The sequence below is a fragment of the Poromitra crassiceps genome (genome assembly GCF_964638095.1).
Source record: "Poromitra crassiceps genome assembly, chromosome: 1".
In the NCBI taxonomy this organism is placed as follows: Eukaryota; Metazoa; Chordata; class Actinopteri; order Beryciformes; family Melamphaidae; genus Poromitra; species Poromitra crassiceps.
In genome coordinates this window covers 34925730-34949510 of record NC_139623.1, presented here as the reverse complement: position 1 = coordinate 34949510, position 23781 = coordinate 34925730, and the positions used below count along the sequence as shown (strand labels likewise).

At 45.0% G+C, this 23781-nt stretch overlaps 1 protein-coding gene across 1 annotated transcript in view; it reads left to right on the top strand.

Annotated features, from left to right (window-relative positions):
- Positions 1-23527, top strand: part of jade2 (jade family PHD finger 2) — a 557810-nt gene extending 534283 nt beyond the window's left edge. Inside the window, exons 14-15 of the mRNA XM_083635683.1 lie at positions 13114-13259; positions 20176-23527. Coding sequence (XP_083491809.1) covers positions 13114-13259; positions 20176-20958 — 929 coding nt within the window. The 3' untranslated portion in view covers positions 20959-23527. The remainder of the gene's footprint in view (positions 1-13113; positions 13260-20175) is intronic.
- The last annotated feature ends 254 nt before the right edge of the window (positions 23528-23781 follow it).

The following is a 23781-nucleotide window of genomic DNA, read 5'->3' as shown; positions in this document are numbered from 1 at the left end:
TTACACTGTCCAACACAATGCAGGATGAGGGCGGTGTGAGGTCGTTACACTGCCCAACATAATGCAGGATGAGGGCCGTGTGAGGTCGTTACACTGCCCAACACAATGCAGGATGAGGGCCGTGTGAGGTCGTTACACTGTCCAACACAATGCAGGATGAGGGCCGTGTGAGGTCGTTACACTGCCCAACATAATGCAGGATGAGGGCGGTGTGAGGTCGTTACACTGCCCAACACAATGCAGGATGAGGGCCGTGTGAGGTCGTTACACTGCCCAACATAATGCAGGATGACGGCCGTGTGAGGTCGTTACACTGTCCCACACAATGCAGGATGAGGGCCGTGTGAGGTCGTTACACTGTCCAACACAATGCAGGATGAGGGCCGTGTGAGGTCGTTACACTGTCCAACACAATGCAGGATGAGGGCCGTGTGAGGTCGTTACACTGTCCAACACAATGCAGGATGAGGGTGGTGTGAGGTCGTTACACTGTCCAACACAATGCAGGATGAGGGCCGTGTGAGGTCGTTACACTGCCCAACATAATGCAGGATGACGGCCGTGTGAGGTCGTTACACTGCCCAACATAATGCAGGATGACGGCCGTGTGAGGTCGTTACACTGTCCAACATAATGCAGGATGAGGGCCGTGTGAGGTCGTTACACTGCCCAACATAATGCAGGATGAGGGCCGTGTGAGGTCGTTACACTGTCCAACACAATGCAGGATGAGGGCCGTGTGAGGTCGTTACACTGTCCAACACAATGCAGGATGAGGGCCGTGTGAGGTCGTTACACTGCCCAACATAATGCAGGATGATGGCCGTGTGAGGTCGTTACACTGTCCCACACAATGCAGGATGAGGGCCGTGTGAGGTCGTTACACTGCCCAACATAATGCAGGATGACGGCCGTGTGAGGTCGTTACACTGTCCAACATAATGCAGGATGAGGGCCGTGTGAGGTCGTTACACTGTCCAACACAATGCAGGATGAGGGCCGTGTGAGGTCGTTACACTGCCCAACATAATGCAGGATGAGGGCCGTGTGAGGTCGTTACACTGCCCAACACAATGCAGGATGAGGGAACTTGGGCAGGTTCATTTCTGTTACTTCATGCTTTGGGCTGGGATTTTTGATTCCAGTTGGCATTAGTGTGTTTCAGTCTGAAAGTACCCTTCTTTCAGGTATTTACCCCTCTCTCTTAATCTATCTTTTTTCCTGACTACTGTATTTCTTGTCTTCACTGCGTCACTCACATGTGACTTGACATGGCTCTGTTGCAGCACCTTTGCTCTGTTTTTGTATCTCTGCCCATTTCTATCTCTGTCTCTCTGCTCTGAGTTTCTATCTCTGTCTCTCTGCTCTGAGTTTCTATCTCTGTCTCTCTGCTCTGAGTTTCTATCTGTCTCTCTGCTCTGAGTTTCTATCTCTGTCTCTCTGCTCTGAGTTTCTATATCTGTCTCTCTGCTCTGAGTTTCTATATCTGTCTCTCTGCTCTGAGTTTCTATATCTGTCTCTCTGCTCTGAGTTTCTATCTCTGTCTCTCTGCTCTGAGTTTCTATCTCTGTCTCTCTGCTCTGAGTTTCTATATCTGTCTCTCTGCTCTGAGTTTCTATATCTGTCTCTCTGCTCTGAGTTTCTATATCTGTCTCTCTGCTCTGAGTTTCTATCTCTGTCTCTCTGCTCTGAGTTTCTATCTCTGTCTCTCTGCTCTGAGTTTCTATATCTGTCTCTCTGCTCTGAGTTTCTATATCTGTCTCTCTGCTCTGAGTTTTTATCTCTGTCTCTCTGCTCGTAGTTTCTATCTCTGTCTCTCTGCCCTGAGTTTATATCTGTCTCTCTGCTCTGAGTATCTATATCTGTCTCTCTGCTCTGAGTTTCTATCTCTGTCTCTCTGCCCTGAGTTTCTATCTGTCTCTCTGCTCTGAGTATCTATATCTGTCTCTCTGCTCTGAGTTTCTATCTCTGTCTCTCTGCCCTGAGTTTATATCTGTCTCTCTGCTCTGAGTATCTATATCTGTCTCTCTGCTCTGAGTTTCTATCTCTGTCTCTCTGCCCTGAGTTTCTATATCTGTCTCTCTGCTCTGAGTATTTATATCTGTCTCTCTGCTCTGAGTTTCTATCTCTGTCTCTCTGCCCTGAGTTTATATCTGTCTCTCTGCTCTGAGTTTATATCTCTGTCTCTCTGCTCTGAGTTTCTATGTCTGTCTCTCTGCTCTGAGTTTCTATCGCTGTCTCTCTGCTCTGAGTTTCTATCTCCGTATCTCTGCTCTGAGTATCTATCTCTGTGTCTCTGCTCTGAGTTTCTATCTCTGTCTCTCTGCTCTGAGTTTCTATCTCTGTCTCTCTGCTCTGAGTTTCTATCTCTGTATCTCTGCTCTGAGTTTCTATCTCTGTCTCTCTGCTCTGAGTTTCTATCTCTGTATCTCTGCTCTGAGTTTCTATCTCTGTCTCTCTGCTCTGAGTATCTATCTCTGTCTCTCTGCTCTGAGTTTCTATCTCTGTCTCTCTGCTCTGAGTTTTTATCTCTGTCTTTCTGCTCTGAGTTTCTATCTCTGTATCTCTGCTCTGAGTTTCTATCTCTGTCTCTCTGCTCTGAGTATATATCTCTGTCTCTCTGCTCTGAGTATATATCTCTGTTTCTCTGCTCTGAGTATATATCTCTGTCTCTCTGCTCTGAGTATATATCTGTCTCTCTGCTCTGAGTTTCTATCTGTCTCTCTGCTCTGAGTATCTATCTCTGTCTCTCTGCTCTGAGTTTATAGCTTTGTCTCTGCTCTGAGTTTCTATCTCTGTCTCTCTGCTCTGAGTTTCCAGGGAGACATTTGGCACCCAAGAACAATCGTCAGACTCTAGTGAGGGCTTTAGACCTAGCCACACACACACACACACACACACACACACACACACACACACACACACACACACACACACACACACACACACACACACACACACACAGGGCTGGTCTTGGCCCTGCCCTACAGCTAAGCTAGTGCATTCCTTACCCTGTGTTGCCTTAGCAGCGCTGGCTAACGTACCATTGCTTAGCATGAGCTACCACATTAGCTGTTGTGTGATGCCATCATGTGGCTTTGTGTAGCTGTGAGGCAAATTAGCATGCACGGGAAGGCTAGCCATTCCCAAACTGTTGCATAATGTACCCTTGTGGAAAGCCTATATAGCCTTTACCATGCCAGAGCCTTTGTGAGCGTAGCATCACTTCATAGCATCACATAGCCTAGCATTGGCCTGGTATAGCATCACATTAGTTTAGCAGGAGCTGTGTTACCTGTAGCCAAACATGGAGGAGGGGAGAAGTTGGACAGGACACAGCTCCCCCAACCGAGTTACATGTAGCACCTGCTGTTCAATGGACTTCCTCACAAAATCGAATTTGTTTTCGAGTGATTGATTAATTGTTGGTTGGTTGGTTGGTTGGTTGGTTATCTCAATGTCTTGCATTATAATCCCCAGCCCTCATGGGGTTTTAAGTAATAGATAATCAATGACTAGGTGCGCATTATACGATTTTAATGCATGACGGCAAATAACGTGGTTATTTGGTGCATTAAAATCATATAATGCACACCTAGGAGTTGATTATCCCGCTTATACCATGGTCATTTGCCAACAATATAAAATAAAAGCATTTGCGAAAAAAATTTGCTAGACATAAAGCCTTGATATAGCCTACTGTACTTCCGCGTCAAACCCCTCGCTACATCTGTTTACCTAGCAACAGTTGGAGAACCGACTAATACCTGCAACAAGCGTAACCATCCCGTCGGCTTCTCATGCAATGGAAACGTAGTTGTTTGCTGTTCCAGTAAATAGGATGAACCTTGGATACAAGCTGGTATGGTGCAGGGAAGCTAGTCTGCTCATAGAAGCTCAGGTAGCGAGATAAACAAACGTTTACTGTGCTGTTTGATTAAACAACTGTGCAGGTTGGGTAACGGATGAATTTACAACAGACTTGAGCCGGACTACGTGTGCATTATATGGTTTTAATGCACACCTGCCGGCCAATCAGAAACGAGTATTCACCCAGACCATGGTATAAGACACTATTAATGACTTGATTTAACAACATAAGCTAAGTATACACATATGTGTAGAGAAGTCAAATCACAGGAGAAGCATTACAACAAAAAGAAAACTAAATTTAACTTAAACCTTCATTTCCATGCCACATCTGCAAAGATCAATATAAGTTTCTAAATTATAGTTTAAGGTAAACTAAAAACAGAGATGATGATATTATTGTGTATCGTGATATTATGGGCGGGACTGCATCGTGATACAAGATTTTCGACATCGTCCAAGCCTGCCTTCAGGCTTCAATATAGTTCAGAATAATTTAAATGTGGCAAGTTAACAGTTAGATTTTGAACATTTTATCTCAGCAGAAAGTAGTTCCAGTAGAATAATGTGTGGGGATTGTATATATACAGTAAATGACAGGGATTCAGACATGATGAGCCACTTCTTAACATGCAGTGGAATCCGTATTATAACCTGCACCTAGCCGGTTGGCCTGCATGTTAAACAACAATTAGCCGGCCTACGCGCACTCCCGAGACTCCGTATCTTATCTACCTCGACCACCGGTATAAGATCCGCTTCCACGCAATCGCAGCTCATGTTAAACAGCTGGCAGGATATTATCCGCATATCCGTAGTGGGCAGGTGTGGCTCGTGACTCACTTCATGTTCACTAGTTTATTAATTAATGAATCGTTCGGGCAATCGCTTATATCTACGAGCAAACTCACGGTTTCCTCAAGTGCTGCAAAAACGGATTGATTGATTGTTTGGCCAATGCGCTTCAGCTGCAGCCAGGCAGGTCCAGTGCATCAGGTCTGCTGCTGCTGCTGCTTGCTTGCTCCCATGTCAGAAAAAGCCTAACTTGTGTGGGGAGAAATACATTGAAAACTACCGTAGTTAGATATGACTTGAAATGCCACTTGTAAAATAAATCACCCACAGTGATTGACGACAGTCCGACCACTATTTTGACTGGGCTGCGCCTGCTTTATGTAGCAATGTGAAGCGCTCATTTTTTGGCACATTGCCACCCCTCGTTGGAATGGACTCCGTTAAAACCAACGGCATGCTTTTTGAAGTCTCCAGATTTGTCGCTAACGTGATGCAGCCAATTATATCAGCAGGCAGTGTTGTGTGCCTCTCCACTGCGTAGAGGATAGGAGCTGACTGACTGATAGGCTATCAAACTTTTGTGGGGAGAAATAGCCTACATTTAAAACTAGTCAGATATGACTAGTTGCCACTTGTAAAATAGATCACCCACAGTGATTGACGACGGTGCGACCACTATTTTGACTGCCTCATAGCTACAGCTGCTTCCTATCACATTTCTTGTTTTCGATAGATGCTACCGCGCCGCCGCCCCCCCCCCCCCCCCCCCCCAGCCCACTGGCAGAAAAAACGGCTCATATCCAGTTGTTTCTTAACAAAGACCCCTGATGTTTAGAAAGGCAAAACCTGAAAATATCCTGCTCTCTCTAGCAGGACATGATCCAGAGTTCATGTTTAAAAGGCACTATAGTAACAGTCTACGGAGGCATGTTTTACACACTGTTTATGAAAATATATATGATTACAATGATTCTGCACTGTGTGTATATTAGAGGTTTTCCTTTTTACTTCTTCACTGCTGCTAGTCTCTTCTGTCACCCCCTCCTGTCTTCCTCACCATTCGTCTGTTTTTTCCCCTTTTTTCTCTCTCTCTCTCTCTTTGTCAGAGACATGCTGCGTCATGGAAATGACTGGCTCTGTGTGTGTGTGAGTGTGTGTGTGTGTGTGTGTGTGTGTGTGTGTGTGTGTGTGTGTGTGTATGGAGAATAGTTGGCAAAGCCACCCTAACAGCACCTCCTGCCGTCCTGCTTGGCAGATGAATCTAGGCAGTGAAGAAGATACAGGGGAGAGAGAGGAGTAGAGAAAAGAGAAACCGGATTTGATCAATCCAACCCAGGACAGAAACATTGTGTGTACTGTACTTTGTAATGTGTGGCGTGTCCAGGCCATTTTGACTGGCGTGGTCAAGGGGGGCACAGACTCAAATAAGGGTGGCACTGAGTGCGGTTGGAGGATGTAGACAGGTCCCAAGTCAGAATTCTGACTTTAAACTCAGAATTCTGACTATGGGATTAGCATAAAGTGGATATGTCTGTAAAGAGGAGACTCATGGGTACTCATAGAACCCCTTCTCATTCAGATATCTTGAGGTGAGAGGTCGAGGGACCCCTTTGAAAATGGCCATACCAGTTTTTCCCTCACCAAAATCTATCCCACCTTGGAGTATTATCTAGACCAGCTATTCTCAACCACTGGGTCATGGCCCACTGGTGGGCCTCAGAGCACTGTGTAGTGGGCCACAGAGGCAGTGGTATTGCCAAATATATTAATAAAAATAAAATAAAATAAAATAAAAAAGTGTGATTACAGCTAGTTATTATTATTATTTTTTTTACATCTAAATGTCCTCAAGAATTACATAGATCAAACACTTCCAATTAAAATGCATAATTTCATTTACTTTTTTCCCTCTCTTTCATTTATCTGGGAAGGTGGTCCTCGGAACTGTTTTAACAATCAGAAGTGGGCCTTAAGTATGTAATGTGTTTATGTGGAAGTCCTTGGTCAGCATTACCTGCATCTCTGATGAGGTTTACATGGCCTTGTGGTTGGTTTGGCCAGTGGTTCAGTGTGGGCCAGAGTGGGTACAGCCGACCTCCCAGTAGTCTTGTACAGCAGTCGTTATCTCTTGTGAGATCATTTTGAGGTTGGTTGCAACATGATGTATGCAGTAGGAAAGAACAGAATATACTGTATCTATTATTTTGAAGTACTGAATAGTTTTCAGCCTCTCAGCCTCCTCGGATAATTAAATTAAACAACCTGAAGAAGGGAATACTAGCCAAAAAGGTTAAGAAGAACCACTTTTAGAGAGATTCAAGTCTAATTCAAGCTAAATGAAAAAGTTAAATTTCACTACAATTTGACAACTGTGGAAGAGCAAGGCAGAGTGAGCTCTTCCACCTCCATCTTTAGAAGAATGTAACTAGTAAAATATAAGCTACCCAAACTATGGGCATCCTATTCTGTGGGAACACAAGAGAAGCAACGCATAAGCTGATGGGACCCCCTCCTCCGCCAACCACCCACCACCGCCACCGTCGTTTCTCCTCCAGCACCGCTCTCTGCATTGTGTGTGTGTGCATGCGTGTCAGAGTGAGGAAGACTAAAATGCCACAGTCAGACACACAGTGCTTTAGCAGCACTTTTACAGCCCACAATGATAGAAAAGGAGCCATGAAAATCTCCTAATTATACAGACACACACACACACACACACACACACACACACACACACACACACACACACACACACACACACACACACACAGAGCTTTATCTGCAAATACACACATTCACATACACATATATACACACACGACACACTGCTGGGCGATGACAGTTCTGTGTGCACAGACCGGAGCGTGGAGAATGCATTGTTGGGATGGAGACAGGAAACAGGATTTCTGCTGTAAATGGGTTTAAATCTTCATTATTGATGAAGCAGCAGGAACGTCATGTTTGGATTTAGTGCTTATCCCGAAATACTGTGAATGTCACTGTCTCCAGTTTGTTGTTTTTTCTCTGACAGACATTAAGAGCCCTATCTTGGTACAGGCGATATCCCCCATTTGCCCTTGCGCACCTGTGGCAGGGAAGATAGCAGTCTGCCTTGCGCCAGTGTCCAGGTGTTATGCCGAGTTTTGCACCCCCGCCCGGCAACAGCTAAACGCATCCCTGCTCACGGGAGCATATTGTAATGATTTATACAGAAATGTAACTGTTTAAAAGTGATATAATTGTCTGGGTAGACGTGACCTCCCTGTTTTCTAAGTTAAAACAGCCCCACAGGCGCAAATTAGAGCCGTGCCAAATCATCTGCACCCCCAAAATGCCAGCGCAAATGGGATTTGGGCAGTCTTAAGTACCAGAATTATTCACAGGTGTGGCCAGGCAATGCTTCAATTACGTTAATCAAAACCAATCAGATTCCCGTCTCGTGAATGCTGTTTGCGTGAGGCATGCAATATGGTGTAATTCTCTCCATGCGTAATAGAGTGGACTCACTCATGCCGAGGACAGAGAGAGATGGAGAGAGCTTATTGACAGATCGTCTGTGGTGCCAACGACCCTCCAGGTTATGGGATAGGTGAAGGTGAATAGCCTATGTCCATTGTCCAACAAGTTTTCTCAATTAATTTGCCTCTTTGCGATGTGATAAAGGTTTCTCAGTGAGTTATAGTTGATTGCCTCACTGAATTATCTGCTAATACCCAATTTTAGCAGCAGAATTTGATGTCCTGGCGTGGCAAGGTTGTGCGTAATGACATATCCAAAAGGAATTTTACTTTGCACTGTGCAGCGCACCATGGAGGTATTTAGCATGTAGGAGGTGCTTTTAAAAGCTCTTAGCGTAAAGTAATTGCGCGCTGCTGACGATAGGATAACGCCATCTATCCCACATTTTTGCGCTGAAACGCCTGGTTTGGCATGTGGCACGCCTATGTCCAGTACAATTATAACAGGCATGCGGTTGTGCACGCCCCCAATTTGCATTGCTTGGCGTTAAAGGGTTAGGGTTAGGTGTTAAACGAGCGCAAATGCTAAATTACCGCTTTGCGAAGATAGGGCCCTAAAGCTCTTAACTCATTGAGTGCCAGCCACTTTTGGAGAACGGACGCTCCCAGTGCCAGAGTTTCAGAGCGTTTTCAGTGATTTCTCGAGGCCCACAGAATATTGTGTGATATTACTATGTAAACACCGAACACGCACAAAGAACGATGAGACTCTCTTCTATCATCTGCAAACCAAACCAAAGTTTATTGATACCATTTTCCGTCCTTTAGTTATGAGCCGGAGAAGATAGGTTGTTTTGAGCAAAAAGACACATTTCAAATTAGAAGCTGAGATATTCCGCCTTTTGTGAAATGAAGCATTTCAAGCACATTCACTGAGTCTGAAGCTAATATTTTCTGATGTAGTGACGTGGTGTAGTTGTGTGGTGCCCTGCGTGCCCCACCCCTCTCTCCCCTCCTCAGCTGCAAACTCCTCCCCACACTAACACACAGCCTCACGCACCCAGTCTATTTTCGGAGCGCTCCGTTTTTGTGCGCCGGCTCCCAGCGCGACACGGAAAAGCCAAACCGGACTGCTGAGAATGGTTTGGCCCTTCGGCGTCGGGTGCTGCCTTTCTGGCGGCTAATCGTGTGGAGAAACTATGCAGACAGACAGACAGAGGCAGAGGGGCTCAGTTGTGGGCGCGGATTGACTGCTCTTCGCAGCCAACGTCAGCTGCAGCCAGAGCCATCTGCAGCATGAGCGGTTTCTCTTTCATCACGGGGCTTTTTCCTGCTGTTTTCCTGACCTTTCTCTAATCTGGAGAGCACTGTCGCCACCTAATGGTAAATGGTAAAATAAATGGCCTGCATTTATATAGTGCTTTTATCCAAAGCGCTTTACAATCAGTAGGTAGTCTACATTCACCCATTCATACACCGATGGCGGCAGGCTGCCACGCAGGGTGCCTACACACCATCAGGAGCAAGGAGGGTTAAGTGTCTTGCCCAAGGACACAACGACAGCAGCTGGGAGGGAGCGGGGATCGAACCGCCAACCCTTGCGTCATTGGCCAACCCGCTCTACCTTCTGAGCTAAAGCCGCCCTAATGGGTCTGTAAAATAGGTTATACACCTTCAATAGCTCCCATATTTTTATAGGAGATGTAATAGGCTTTGATCCACGTCCCACCGTCAAAAAATGCAATTGACGACAATCGTCGTCATTGGCACTTTACGCCACTAATCGAATTGACGACGATTGTCGTCATTGGCACTCAATGAGTTAAGACTGGGTGATATGGCGAAAATGTACATTATTTAAAGGTGCTATGTGATGCATTTTAACATCAATAAATCATGACCACATTAATTATGAGATATTAATTGCCATAAACAAACATGAAGAATATCAGTGAGAGGATTGGCAGCCCCTACTGGTCTCTACAGTGCAAATTACATTCTGCATGTACAGTACATGGTGGATTTTGTGGGAAATCTGCTGGATTGGTTTACGGCTCAAAGTGAGATTGCTTTCCAGCACATAACAAGTACAGATCCTGTACAGGCCAATGGCGCCTGTGTCGAATGCCACTAGATGCAGCAGAAAATGGACAGAAATATAGCCGCAAGTGGCAATGAAAGTGCTGACATTGCAAAAAAGGTTGTCAGTGGCTCTGTCTGTCCATGCTACATTAAAAATTTGGTGGTGATTGGTCAAGCGGTGTAGCATTCCGGACTGACTGACTGACTGACTCACCCGAATATGTGGTGTTACAACCATGGCTCCGTTAGAGGGCTCTGTTCTCTTAGCGCAAACTGAGGGAGTCAAACACATCATGGAGGACACCAGAACGCATATGAACCCAAATTGCAAAAGAGTTGGAACAAGTAACAACATCTTCTTTCTGACAGGAACCAATGGGGTTTGTGGGAAATGCAATATTAATTTTGAGAAACACTAGTTATAACCATACCACTGGTGTGGGATAGAGGCTATCAATCATCTCAACCATGGTCTCATTTTCCGAGCAAATACACAAAGGTATCACGAATGATTTGTAAATGATACGAAAAAATACGAACACCAAGCAGTATTTAGACTTGTGTGGCTCCATACAGTCTAGTGTCAGTGCAAATTGCTTTGGATAAGTGTGCTCAATGCCTAAAACTTCAATAGGTTTTTGTCTGTGTTTACTTCAGCATTACAGAAAGTGACTAGATAAGAGAAAGAGAATATAATTGTCCAGTCCTGGGGCCGGCTTCACCAATGTGTTCTTAAGATAGATCTTAAGAAATTACATAAGAGGAAAATTTAGGAAGTTCCTAAGAAGGCTCTTAAGTGCAATTCCTCAATATTTTCTTAGTAACCATCTCATTTCTTACAAACTTCTTACATTTTCCCACTTAATAACTTCTTAAGATGAGTCTGAATTAATAAACCTTAGCCATACTGCCATTGAGGCTACGTAGGAAATGAGGATATAGGAGGCAACCCAAAGTGCTTCCATCTACAAAACCTATTTACAGGTCATGTCTGTTGTAAATAAGATAGTCAAGTAGGCCTCTAGCTAATTTTCTTTGCTAGCTTAAGGCTAGCTTGTTTGTTTGTTAGCTTATTTTCAGCATGAGAATAAGCTAGCAAATAAGCTAGTTCATGTCTGTTGAAAATAAGCTAGCGAATAAATAAGCTAACAAAGAAAATAAGCTAGATAGGCAGAGTGACCCAACACCAAATAAAGCTGTACAATAAATGTTAATCTTAATTTGGGTGTAAGGGAACCTATGTAGACTTTGAACTAGAACCTACTTGTGTAACATGTGTTTATATGATATTAGAGGCTTAACTTTTCACTGTAAGAATTTTAAGACAGGGGAAGGGCTGTTAAAGTTAAGAAAAAAATCAAGAACAAATTTGAGAACTTTCATTTCAAGAATACCTTTTCTTCCTAAGTTTCTTCTTAGGAAGAAACATAAGAAGAAAGTTAAGAAAATACATAAGAACTGTTTTTGAGAATAGCCTTTTTTCCTATCTTTTTTCTTAACACATTGAGTGCCAAGGACGTCTGTGGACGTCCTAAAAAAAAGTAACGAGAAGTGCCAAGGACGTCTGTGGATGTCCTAAAATCATAATTCATATTATTCCATAATTCTGCTGTTTAAGGTCGTACCCAGCCAGTGAGCATGAATCCCTTCAAGGGATCACACGGCGCCACCTTAAAAATCTACACGGGAGCTGCGCCACCCACCTCAGATCCTTTACTTTGTGCAGGAGAAAGCGGAGAAAGCCGCGATCAAAGGGGAAACCGATGCATGCTGCAGCCAGAGCCATATAGATTGCTCTGTCTGCAGCTGACAGTTGGCTGCGATCCGCGCCCACAACTGAGCTCTTCTGCCTCTGTCCATCCGTCTGCATATAGTTCCTCCACACGATTACCTGCCAGAAAGGCAGCACCCGAAGCCGAACGGCCAAACCTCTTCCTGCAGTCCCGTTTGCCATTTCCTTGTTGCGCTGGGATCCGCCCGGGGCAAAAACGGAGGCCGCGAAAATAGACTGTGTGCGTGTGGGGAGGAGCCCGCAGCTCAGGGGTGGAGAGGGGGGGAGAGGGGGGTGGGGCACGCAGGCTGCACAGAACTACACCACGCCACCACATCAGAAAACACCAGCCAGAGTCAGTGAATGCGCTTGAAATTAGAGTGCAAAAAGTATTCATAAAAGTGACTTTATCTTGAAAAGTAAAAAAAGACAGCAGAAAACCCTTGAAAGTGCTCTTCTTTCAGAGGCTGTCATTTCATAATGGAACTGTCTAGAAACAAAATTTCTTCTTTGAAAGAAGCAGGAGTGTCCAATGTTTCATTAGAGTCCAGCCCTGTCCATATAGCCCTAATAGAAAAAATTCTATAGCTGTTTAACTGAATGGAAGTGAATCTGGCACAGGCTCCAGACAATTTTACTGAAGCGCTGTGGCACTCAATGTGTTAAGACTAAAGTTAAGACAAAAATGGCACTTGAGAAGTTTTTTTTCTTACCGTTTTGTGAATCCGGCCCCTGGTTTCCACCTGTCACATGTGTGATGTTGTGTGGGAAAATGTTGAGTTTTGAATGGAGGGAACTGAAAGTGAATTGAACTCAACTGAAACTTGTGTTTTAATGTTGGCACAAATATCTTGTATTTGGGGTCTGAAAGGCCTTGGTGCTCTTGCTCTGTTTATGCCTTCAACTTTTTTTACTTGATTTGAAAAACAATTCCCTGCAATCCACTGAATGAGTGCAACAGCATTCTCTGTTCTTTTTTTTTTCTTTTTCTGAACTGTATGTAAAGGAGACTCTTCTGATTCTCTCCCTCTTCCTCCCTCTCCCCCTCTTCTCTCTATCCCTTACTCACCCCTCTGCATCCTTCTGTCTCCCTCTCCCTCTCTCTCTCTCTCCTTACCTCCCTGCCCCTGCCCTCAGGTTTGTCGAAGTCCTTCCCATTGGACAGCTCTCTGTTTGACAGCTGGCTGGCCCAGTCGGTTCAGATCACCGCTGATGACATGCTGAGCCAGTGGGCTCTGGGCGCCCAGCACCGGGACAAGAGCGCCAGCCTGCTCTCCCACCAGGTAGGCCTTCAGTCTCAGGAGGCCCCAAAGTTTAAAGGGATAGGCCAACTTTTTGGGAGTTTAGGCCATTTGCCATATTGTGTATATTAAAACTAGAACGTACATGGCTTTATTTTCCATCTGCGTGCAGTACTGTGGTACAGCACCTCACTGCTAATAGCTTTGTGCAGTGCGCATGCACTGTAGCTACTGATAACTGCACACAGCGCATGCGCCACATGGCAAACGAGGAAATAACTTCGGTTGTACACTCCTGTTAGTTTGGTTACTCTTTGTTTTGTTCTCAGTCTGGATTTACTGCGAAAATGACAGTTTGACGTAATTTCGGATTATTATTTCATCACGTGGTGAGTACACGAGTCACAACATGTACATGTGAGTGTTTATGGCCCTGTTTGAATGTGCATTTTGGGCGACGGAAGTAGGCTAATATCCCATTGACTGCCATTGTAGCCCTAAGCTATTAGCAGTGAGGTGCTGTACCACAGTTGTTACTGCACACAGATGGAAAATAAAACCATGTACGTAAAAAGTTGGCCTATCCCTTTAAGTATCGCATTGTCACAATAACCATTTGACTGAAGTAGTATCTAAATTTTAGATACTATTTCAGTATCGTCCCAAAAGATACACTTCAAGGGGTGTGTCCCGGTCGCTCAGCGAGTAGAGCGCGTACCACATAAGGCTCAGTCCTGCCTGCAGCGACTCGGGTTCGAATCCGGCCCGCGATCATTTGCTGCATGCCTTCCCCTCTCTCCCTCCCATACATTCCTGTCTCTCTCACACTGTATCTCTATCAATAAACCATAAAAATTCCCCCCAAAAATAAGATAAAATAAAATAAAAAGATACAATTGACAATGGAAATTTGGATGAAATGTTTTGCGAGCTAAAATTTATTTTGAACGTTACATCCAGAGGGAGTTACGATGCAGATGACACATACATTGAAATAGATAAAAGAAGAAGGATTGGAATAAACAGAGATGCAGTCTGGCTCTTGACTGTGTGGACCACTTCAGGCCAAAAATCCAACAAAGTTAAACAGTGTCAGTCTTGATCATAATCAGAATAAGAAACTTCATTCAACAAGTACAATGTACAAGGAATTTCTTTTGGTGCAAAAAGCTTCAAAAATTATAGGTACCCCACTCCCATCACTAGACACTCTCTACCATAAACGGACAATCACACGAGCACAAAAAATAGTTTCTGACCCATCTCACCCAGCCAATCACCTGTTCCAACTGTTGCCCTCTGGACGGCGCTACAGATCAATTTCCACCAAAACAACACGATTCAAAAACAGTTTTTTCCCCACTGCCATCAGGTTTCTGAACTCCACTCACCTCTGAAATATCACTGCATACCTCTCCAGCAATGTATATGATGAATGTTCTGTATTTATGTTGTCATATGTCTGTCTATGTACTGTAATGTCTCATGCTGACACAATATTCATGTGCTTAACAATTGCTGTACCGAAAGTAAATTCTGCCGACTTGTTGTGCAGTCCTTAATAAATGAATCTGAATCTGAATATATATAAAGATATACAGTATACCGTACCGTACCGTACCGTACCGTACAGTACAATACAATACAATACAATACAATACAATATAATACAGGGCAAACTAAATCCCAGTCCCAATCTAAACTGGTTGACAAACAGGTGCCACTATTTCACGTACAGAGCCGACAAAACACTTTGGTGCAAAGTCAAAATTCTAGTTTGGTGACAACTCTATTTAACTAATTGTTTTCCTGATTGTTTCACCTTGCTCTTGGTCAGCTGCAAGTTTAACAGCGCTTTAGTCATGGGCATAGATTTGGGTAGGGCCAATAATCAAGGCTCTGAATTATTATTTTTTTGGTTGACAATAATAGTTTTGTCTGTCAGTGTCTACTGATGTAGTACTACTACAGAAGTAGCTATGCTGTGAACCATCTCGCTTCCGTCTTGTGTCTTTGGTTGAGAGTCACACATGTGCATTTCAGGCACCAGGAAGCATCCGCTACCAGTCCATCTGGCAGAGCTTTGCAGTGTCTCGCCAATTATTCGGTCTGCAAATGGTCAGAGTGACTGACATAAATAGCTGTGTCGTGTTGCTACGCAGCAAACAGTGTTTGTTTAGCCTAAACGCTAGTTTATTTCAGTGAGTTACCGCATTGCACGTTTCCCTGTGAAGAAGAGTGACGAGTGACCATACAGTAAGTAACTCTAGCCAGTACACACTATCAAGAGAACCATTGGTCGGATCGACTTCAAACTTGGGGAGTGCGCTAAGGGGGACCTGACGGAGTGCAGTGACCTATTTTCATGCAATTCGGCATAGCGCCACCTACTGGCAACAAAAATGTGGTTTATCTCAAGAGCCGTTTGTCCGATCGACTTCAAATTTGGGGAGTGCGCTGATGGGAACTCGACACATTGCAGTGCTGAATTCTGTGCAATTTGGCATAGCGCCACCTACTGGCAACACAAAAAGCGGTTTATCTCGATAGCCATTCATCCGATTGACTTCAAACTTGGGGAGTGTGCTGCTGTGAACTCAACGTAGTACAGTGCTGAATTTCTTGTAATTTGACATAGCGCGACCTACTGGCAACACAAAAAGCAGTGTTGCTGGGAACTCTTATGTAGTGCAGTGCTGAATTGCTTGCAATTTGACATAGTGCCGCCACCTACTGGCAACACAAAAAGCAGTTTATCTCGACAAACATTTGTCCGATTGACTTCATTTACCTCAATAGCCATTCATTTGATCGACTTCAAACTTGGGGGGTGTGCTGCTGGGAACCTGACATAGAGCAGTGCTGAATTTTGTGCAATTCGGCACAATGCCACCTACTGCCAACACAAAAAGCGGTTTATCTCGAGAATCGTTCATCCGATTTACTTCAAACTTGGGGAGTGTGCTGCTGGGAACCCGATGTAGTGTAGTCCTGAATTTCTTGCAATTTGACATAGTGCCACCTACTGGCAACACAAAAAGCAGTTTATCTTGAGAAACATTCGTCCGATTGACTTCAAACTTGCGGAGTGCGCTTGCTGGAATGCGGTGCCGCATTTCATGCAATTTGGACTTATGCATAGTAATAGTGCCACCTACTAGCAACACAAAAAGCGGTTTGTCTTGAGAACCATTGGTCTGATCGACTTCAACTTGCCAGGTGCGTTGCTGGGAACCCGAGAAATTGCAGTGGTAAACTTTGTGCAATTCAACCAATAAGATCACAGCTTTCACTTATCTCCAGTACTGTCCGTCCAATCGATTTCTGTATATCTGTTCTTCGCGTATCTCGAGAAGCGTCTGTCAGATCGACTTCAATCTTGGGGAGTGCGCTTAGGGGGACCAGACTGAATGCACTGGGGGGGGGGTCGAACACCCACGGGGTGGTGAATGGGGGAAACAGGCACTGCACTAGTACTATCAATGCGTTTAGTACTTTCATAGACATTCATACCTGTTTTTGTTGTTATTCCTCTTGAGTCCTGCTTAGTTAGTAACTAGCTGGCCAGCATGATGGATGATGTATTGCCTAGCCGTTTGTGTGTGTGTGTGCGCGCGCTCGCTCGCGCGCGCGTGTGTGTGTGTGTGTGTGCGCGCCCGCGTGCGTGTGTGTGTGTGTGTGTCTGTGTGTAAATTTGGTGGTTTGGTCAGCTCAGGAGAATGGCACCCAAAAAAAAGTTGGCTGCTGGGGACATTAGGAACTTTTTTTTGTCAAAATGTAAGTAACTCAAGGAATATATATTTTCTGAATTGCTAATTTGCAGAGTCACTCAACAATAGTAGTTGTAGTTGTAGTAGTAGTAGTAATAATTATAATACTCAACTCAACTAATAATATACATGTTCACTCCTTATGGCATTCATCAATGTAATATTTTGTCAGGCGACAGAAGCAGTCCAGCCAGGTTCAGTATTGTGACATGTTATGTTAGGCTGGTGATGTATAATAATCACAATGGCCTACTCAACTAATTAAGTCTGCATAAATACTCATAACATGTGTCACTCTTCCTATGGCATACATGTATTATTTTGTCAGATGACAGAAGCAGTCCAGCCAGGTAGCTCAGACAGAGGAGAGGCTGGTGGTGGAGGTTCTGGGTCACAGACTGAGACTTGGTGATATCAGTTGTGATGTTCAGTATTGTGGCATGTGTGAGAGTGAACAGAGATGCTTCCTGACAGTTCCAGAAGAACTGTGATTAACTCATTAAGTGCCAATGACGTCGATCGACGTCAAAGTAAATAGTGACGTTGAGTGCCAATGATGTTGATCGACGTCAAATGCGTTTTTTGGCGGTGGGACATGGATCAAAGCCTCCTGCATCTCCTGTACAAATACTGTAGCTATTGAAGGTGTATAACCTATTTTACGGACTCATTAGGTGGCGACAGTGCTCTCCAGATTAGAGGAAGGTCAGGAAAACAGCAGGAAAAACCCCTGTGATGAAAGAGAAACCGCTCATGCTGCAGCCAGAGCCATATAGATTGCTCTGTCTGGAGCTGACGGTGGCTGCGAACATCAGTCAATCCGCGCCCACAACTGAGCCCCTCTGCCTCTGTCTGTCTGTCTGCATAGTTTCTCCACACGATTAGCCGCCAGAAAAGCAGCACCCGACGCCGAAGGGCCAAACCATTCTCAGCAGTCCGGTTTGGCTTTTCCGTGTCGCGCTGGGAGCCGGCGCACAAAAACGGAGCACTCCGAAAATAGACGCTGGGTGCGTGAGGCTGTGTGTTAGTGTGGGGAGGAGTTTGCAGCTGAGGGGGGGAGAGGGGGGTGGGGCACGCAGGGCACCACACAACTACACCACGTCACTACATCAGAAAATATTAGCTTCAGACTCAGTGAATGTGCTTGAAATGCTTCATTTCACAAAAGGCGGAATATCTCAGCTTCTAATTTGAAACGCATGTTTTTGCTCAAAACAACTTAACTTCTCCGGCTCATAACTAAAGAACGGAAAATGGTATCAATAAACTTTTTTTTGCTGATGATACAATAGAGTCTCATCGTTCTTTGTGCGTGTTCGGTGTTTACATAGTAATATCACACAATATTCTGTGGGCCTCGAGAAATCACTGAAAACGCTCTGAATCTCTGGCACTGGGAGCGTCCGTTCTCCAAAAGTGGCTGGCACTCAATGAGTTAATGGATATCTTATTTGTTATTATTACCTACATGTTTATAGATCATTGGTTTGAATAGACAACAGTACAGTAGGCTACCTGCCTTAAAACAAAAAGTCCCATTCAGCTGGAAAATTTGAGTGAAGGATTTATTAATGTGCTACACCCTTACAGTATCTGTGTGTCTGTTAATGACTGTGTTGGCTACCGTAACTATCTATAAATTAAGGCTAGATTACATGAAGTGGATGCCAGAAATCTATCATAAATGCAAGTCCCTACAGTACCAATGTTCAAATCAAACCTACGCTGTTGGCTTTAGTTTTATGCAAAGTGTGTTCAAATCTAGTAGTGATTGAAGGATATTTTATGAATATCAACAAAATAAAAATACACCATTTGATTTTAGTTAGGATGGTGTTGAGTTCTGTTGTAAGAATTAACTTACTTACTAAATAACCAACACTATTTGCTTAGAAGAATCCATGATTTATTACTGAACATGCGCATGGAAGTATTGACTACATCCCCTGTGATATTGTAGCAGCAATACTTCCTTTTACAAGGGTGTCGACTGTATTTAATCCTCAGGAGGGGGAGGAGGTGGAGACTATATTAACATACAAAGGAGGAGTTTACTAAACCACTCTTTCTAGCTTAATTTTGGGTATCTTACTACAGTTCCTAAAAATGAAAATCACCCACATAAATACTGTAACAATTGAAAATGTGAGCAGGAGCTGGTGAGAGTTTTTTTTCCAAAACAGTAAATGCCAGAAAGTGAGTTTTGAATGCCAGAAATCTCAGGAGTCATTGTTATTGATCAATACCCCTATCAAACCACTGCAGTTACATTATGGTTATAAATCATACTGTAACGGCACAGGCGAGGCTGGTATTGAACCCGGGTCTGACATTCACAAGTGCAACACGTTAACCATCAGACCAAGGGGGGTACGGTGGAGCAGTGGTAAGCGCTGTCGCCTCACAGCTCAAAGGTCCTGTGTTCGATTCCCACCTGGGACGCTGTGAACGCTGAAGGAATGCATGCCCGTCCGCATGTCCTCGAGTGCCCACCGCCCGGGTGGGGTCGTCAAAAGGGCCTTTCTGTGTGGAGTTTGCATGTTCTTCCCGTGCCTCCCGGGGGTTTCCTTCATATAGGAACCCCTTCACCAAAACATGCAATATCCTGGTTGCTGATGTGGTGCCTCCTCTGGTCGTGAAGGGTGCCTGTTCGGAGGGAGGGGAACTTGTTGGGATAGCGTGATCCTCCCACGTGCTATGTCCTACCGGTGAAGCTTCCCCTGTCAGGTGAAAAGAAGCGGCTGGCTAACTGCCCATGTCTCGGAGGAAGCATGGAGCCAGCTTTTGGCTCTCCCCAGATCGGCAGAGGGTGGAGCAGCAACCAGGATAAATATAAATTAACACTAATGGGGGATAAAAATGGGATAAAAAAATCGGGGGGGGGGGGAAATATTGTAAAAAAAAAAAAAAAAAACATCAGACCAAAGGGACAATCCCGTTGACCAAGGACCAACATGCTCACTCATTTTAGTTATCGAAATCGCTACAATACTGCCCTTTTAAGATGAACTGATTCACCTCTCTTCTTTCCCCTCTCTGACCTATTCCTCTCTTTCTTTCCCGAAACTCCTATATCCACTTTCCCTGTCCCTGCTTTCACATCGTGCCCTCCCATCTCCCCTCCTCTTCCATTCCGCTCTCCTCCCCTCTGTCTGTCTCACCTCCTCATCTCTCCTCTCCTCCTGCAGCTCCTGCAGGGCGAGGAGAGCCTGCTGAATCTGATGATGGAGAACTCCATGCAGTCCACTTGGAAGACGCCCCAGCTGGGCCGCAAGCCCCGGGGGGGCAGCAAGCCTCGCGGCCGCGGGCTCCCCCGCTCCAGCGGCCCTGCCCGGCCCGACAGCCCGCTCTCCGCCGTGGCCGCCTCCGCGGCCAGCAGCCCCTCCACAGCCAAGAGCCCCTGGGGGAGCGTGGTGGCTGAGGAGAGGCCCAGCCACGCAGGCCGGAGAGGGGAGCGGTCCAGAGGCTCGTCCAAGGTGCTGCACCACCACCACCACCTTAAGCACCACCAGACTAGGAGCGCCGACCCGCCACCGCAGCCCCCCATCTCCAAAATGGATTCCTGTCACATCTCAGAGGACCGGTGGGACAGCGTGCACGGCAGGAGCGAGACCAGCAGCCTCGCCCCGAGTTCGTCCCCCACTCCGCCCCGCAGCCCCGGGGTCACCACACCCGAGGCGGGGGGCGTCCCGCGTGGCGGCGGCACCCTGCGTCTGCGCCTGTCCCGCCACGGTAAATCCAGAGGGAGGGGCGGAGCCTTAGCGGGGGCAGAGTCTACACGGCGCTCAGAGAGAGACCCGCCCTTCCCCGGAAAGGAAACGTCCCTGCTGGACGCCACCGAGACTGACGGGTACTTTTCTGATGGCGAGCAGAGCGACTCGGACACGCGCCCTGCCGAACGCAAGCTCCGCCTCCCACAGCTGCACTCCGCCAACGAGGACCTGCTGAGGAGGAGCGTGCTGGCGTCATAAAGAACTGAGACTCTCGGACATACACAGTCGCACATACACACACACACACACACACACACACACACACACACACACACACACACACACACACACACACACACACACACACCATCAACCAGAACACACACACACACACACCGTTATCCAAGCAGAGTCCCAGTCTTTGAGGCCCACTGGGCTAATCGTCTCTCCATCTGTGCCCGGTATAAAACAGTATAAAAAACGGCTGGATGGCTTTGTTCAACCAAATCCCTGTCATATTTACCAGTGGAAAATCTCTTCAGTCAAATGCACTTACCTGCTTTGTTTTTTGGGGGAATTTGAATGTAGCTGTTAGCCCGTCGTTTAGCTACTCCACCAGACCATAGTTTGTTGTTAGCTTACCATAAGATGCTATATGTTAAACAAATAGGAAACAAATCTTACATTTTAGTTTTAGTTTTGGTATTTCAGTCTCTTTTGTTTTAGGCGTTGAAGTATCCATTTCTGGCAGCCTTCTGTTGTCCGCGGTTACAGCCAGAATTGGGGATGAATACTTCGGGGCATTATTGTTCAAGCTGGTTTCAGGGTCTTCTTTATGCTTGGTCTTCATGGCCTAAGTTGCATCCAATGAGTCCATGTTTTCTTGAATTACATTCAGTGGAAAGACAATTTCACTTCAGAGTTGGTCTGAATATGTACAGAAGGTATCGCGGAATAATGTCTTTAGCCTTGAAAAGCACAACTAGCTACAGTCATAGCAGCTGTACTATAAACAGGTGTGTGTATAATACATGCTCACTCAGGGTTGGGGGGCTTGTCAATGTCACTCACTTCAAAATGTAACTGAAGGTACAATTCACAAAATTAAAAAATAAAGCCTTAGTTTTCAACACGGTAGATTTGAAGAACAGATCTCCAGATTTTCAAGTTTCCAATCAAATAATTTAATAGAAAATAGATTGACCCCAACCCTGGTGCTCATTCGGATTGTCACACATGAACAAACACTCTCTCACACACACACACACACACTCACACACACACTGACACATAAGCAAATCCCTTTGCTCTCTTAACAGCCGTTGTTAAAATATTTGCTCTCTTGTCAGCTGCTTTCAAATTCTTCCTAATCCTGAGTTCCATTTTAAATTTTATTTTAAATTTGAATTTTTTTGCCTGAATCATTGGAGAAACATTATTCTAGAAACTCTGTGCCTTCTGTCGCTCGCCCTGTCCCGTTGCCTCCCCCATAACACCCCGACCTTCTCAATCAACCAAACAATCAGTAAGTAAGTCAATCAGTTGTTTCTCAATCTGATTTATAACAATCAAGCTGAAGGAGATCCCGTTGAATTGGTTACTGAGTTTAGCCAGCATCGGGCTCCTGCCACCTTAACAATTGTCTAGTGCCTGAATTAAGGATGTAAATGCAGCGCTTGCCATTAATCAACAAAAGCATCTGCAACAGTTAGCAAAGCAGAGCCACACATAGTACTATCAGTGCAAAGTGCTGCCTACATGTTCACATGTTCTGTGCCCCCTTAACTAGATTACTGGAGTCCAGAGCCGCCGAGGAAGAGGGTTTGGTCGCTGCCTCTGCTCTCACACCTTGAACAGTTGGCTGCAGCAACAGATCCATGTGGAGAAGTGAGGATAAAAAGGCTAAACGAAGCGCTAGCTGGATACACACTGGTAAACTCCATGCAAACCATGTGTCCTTGTTGGTATTTTGTATTTTTATTAGCCTGTTTGCACTGTCAACAATCAGAAAAATGGTGAGAATCAGTCATTTAAAGCTGGATTATGCATGATTTTTATGTAAAAATACACCAGTCTCATCAGCATAAAACACAACGTTGGACTAGGCGTTAGAAGAGTGTCACATACCCATTAATTGAGTCGCTGTAGATTCACTCTATTCTCGGGTACGGTCACTGGCGGGAAATCATCCTGCATAGGGAGCGAGAAATCAGAACTGGAAAATACATGTTTTATGAGCATCTTAAAACCTAAAAAGAAACCAAAGGAAAACATACACTTTTAATGGATAACATTACATCTTCTGCCTCTCTTGTCCCTTGTATAGAACAGTCACAGACCGGCTGTGAGCGTGCTGTGCGCAGTTTACTGACATCAGTTTAAAAAAAGATTACCTCTCGCTTGCCAGTGTGCAAAAATTGCATAGTGCCGTTTTAAGACGACAGGCATGAAGAGAGATGAGTTAGCTGTGCCTTGCAAGTACCTGGAGGACCTGTGTGTATCCATCTACGCCCTTCATATTATTTCCATGATGAGCTCAGCTGGCGTGGCGTTAGCACACACTTAGCCACAGCCACGGAGAAGGGGTGTGGCGCCAACATGGCTGCTGCTGAAACCCGCAGCGGCCAAGCTCTTCTAATCCACGGCTCTGCTGCAGTCGTTCCTCCTGTTAGATGAATGATGACAATGTTCTACTCAGCTTCAGAGGCCTGCACTCTAAGTTCTTGAATTGAGTTGTTTGTAAATTTGTTTCATTTTTGAAGAACTTTTTTTGTTGTTCTCTCAGAGAGTTGTATTTTGTACTTAAAAGCAGTCCACGGTATTTTCTCAGGGGTTAAAAAAAATAAAAAATAAAAAAGCAGAAGAATAAAAGGTTACAAATTTATCGAAAAAGCATCGTAATACGAAGTTACTATACATATTTTATATCATATTCAGTATATATATAGAAAGCGATGTGTGTATGTCTAGAAACTTCCTTATTTGGCAAGCTTCACTGTTTGAACTCCTACACGACTACTACTGAGCATGTTTCCTCTCTCAGTATAATCCATGTGACCATCAACCCTGGGTTAAATAGTC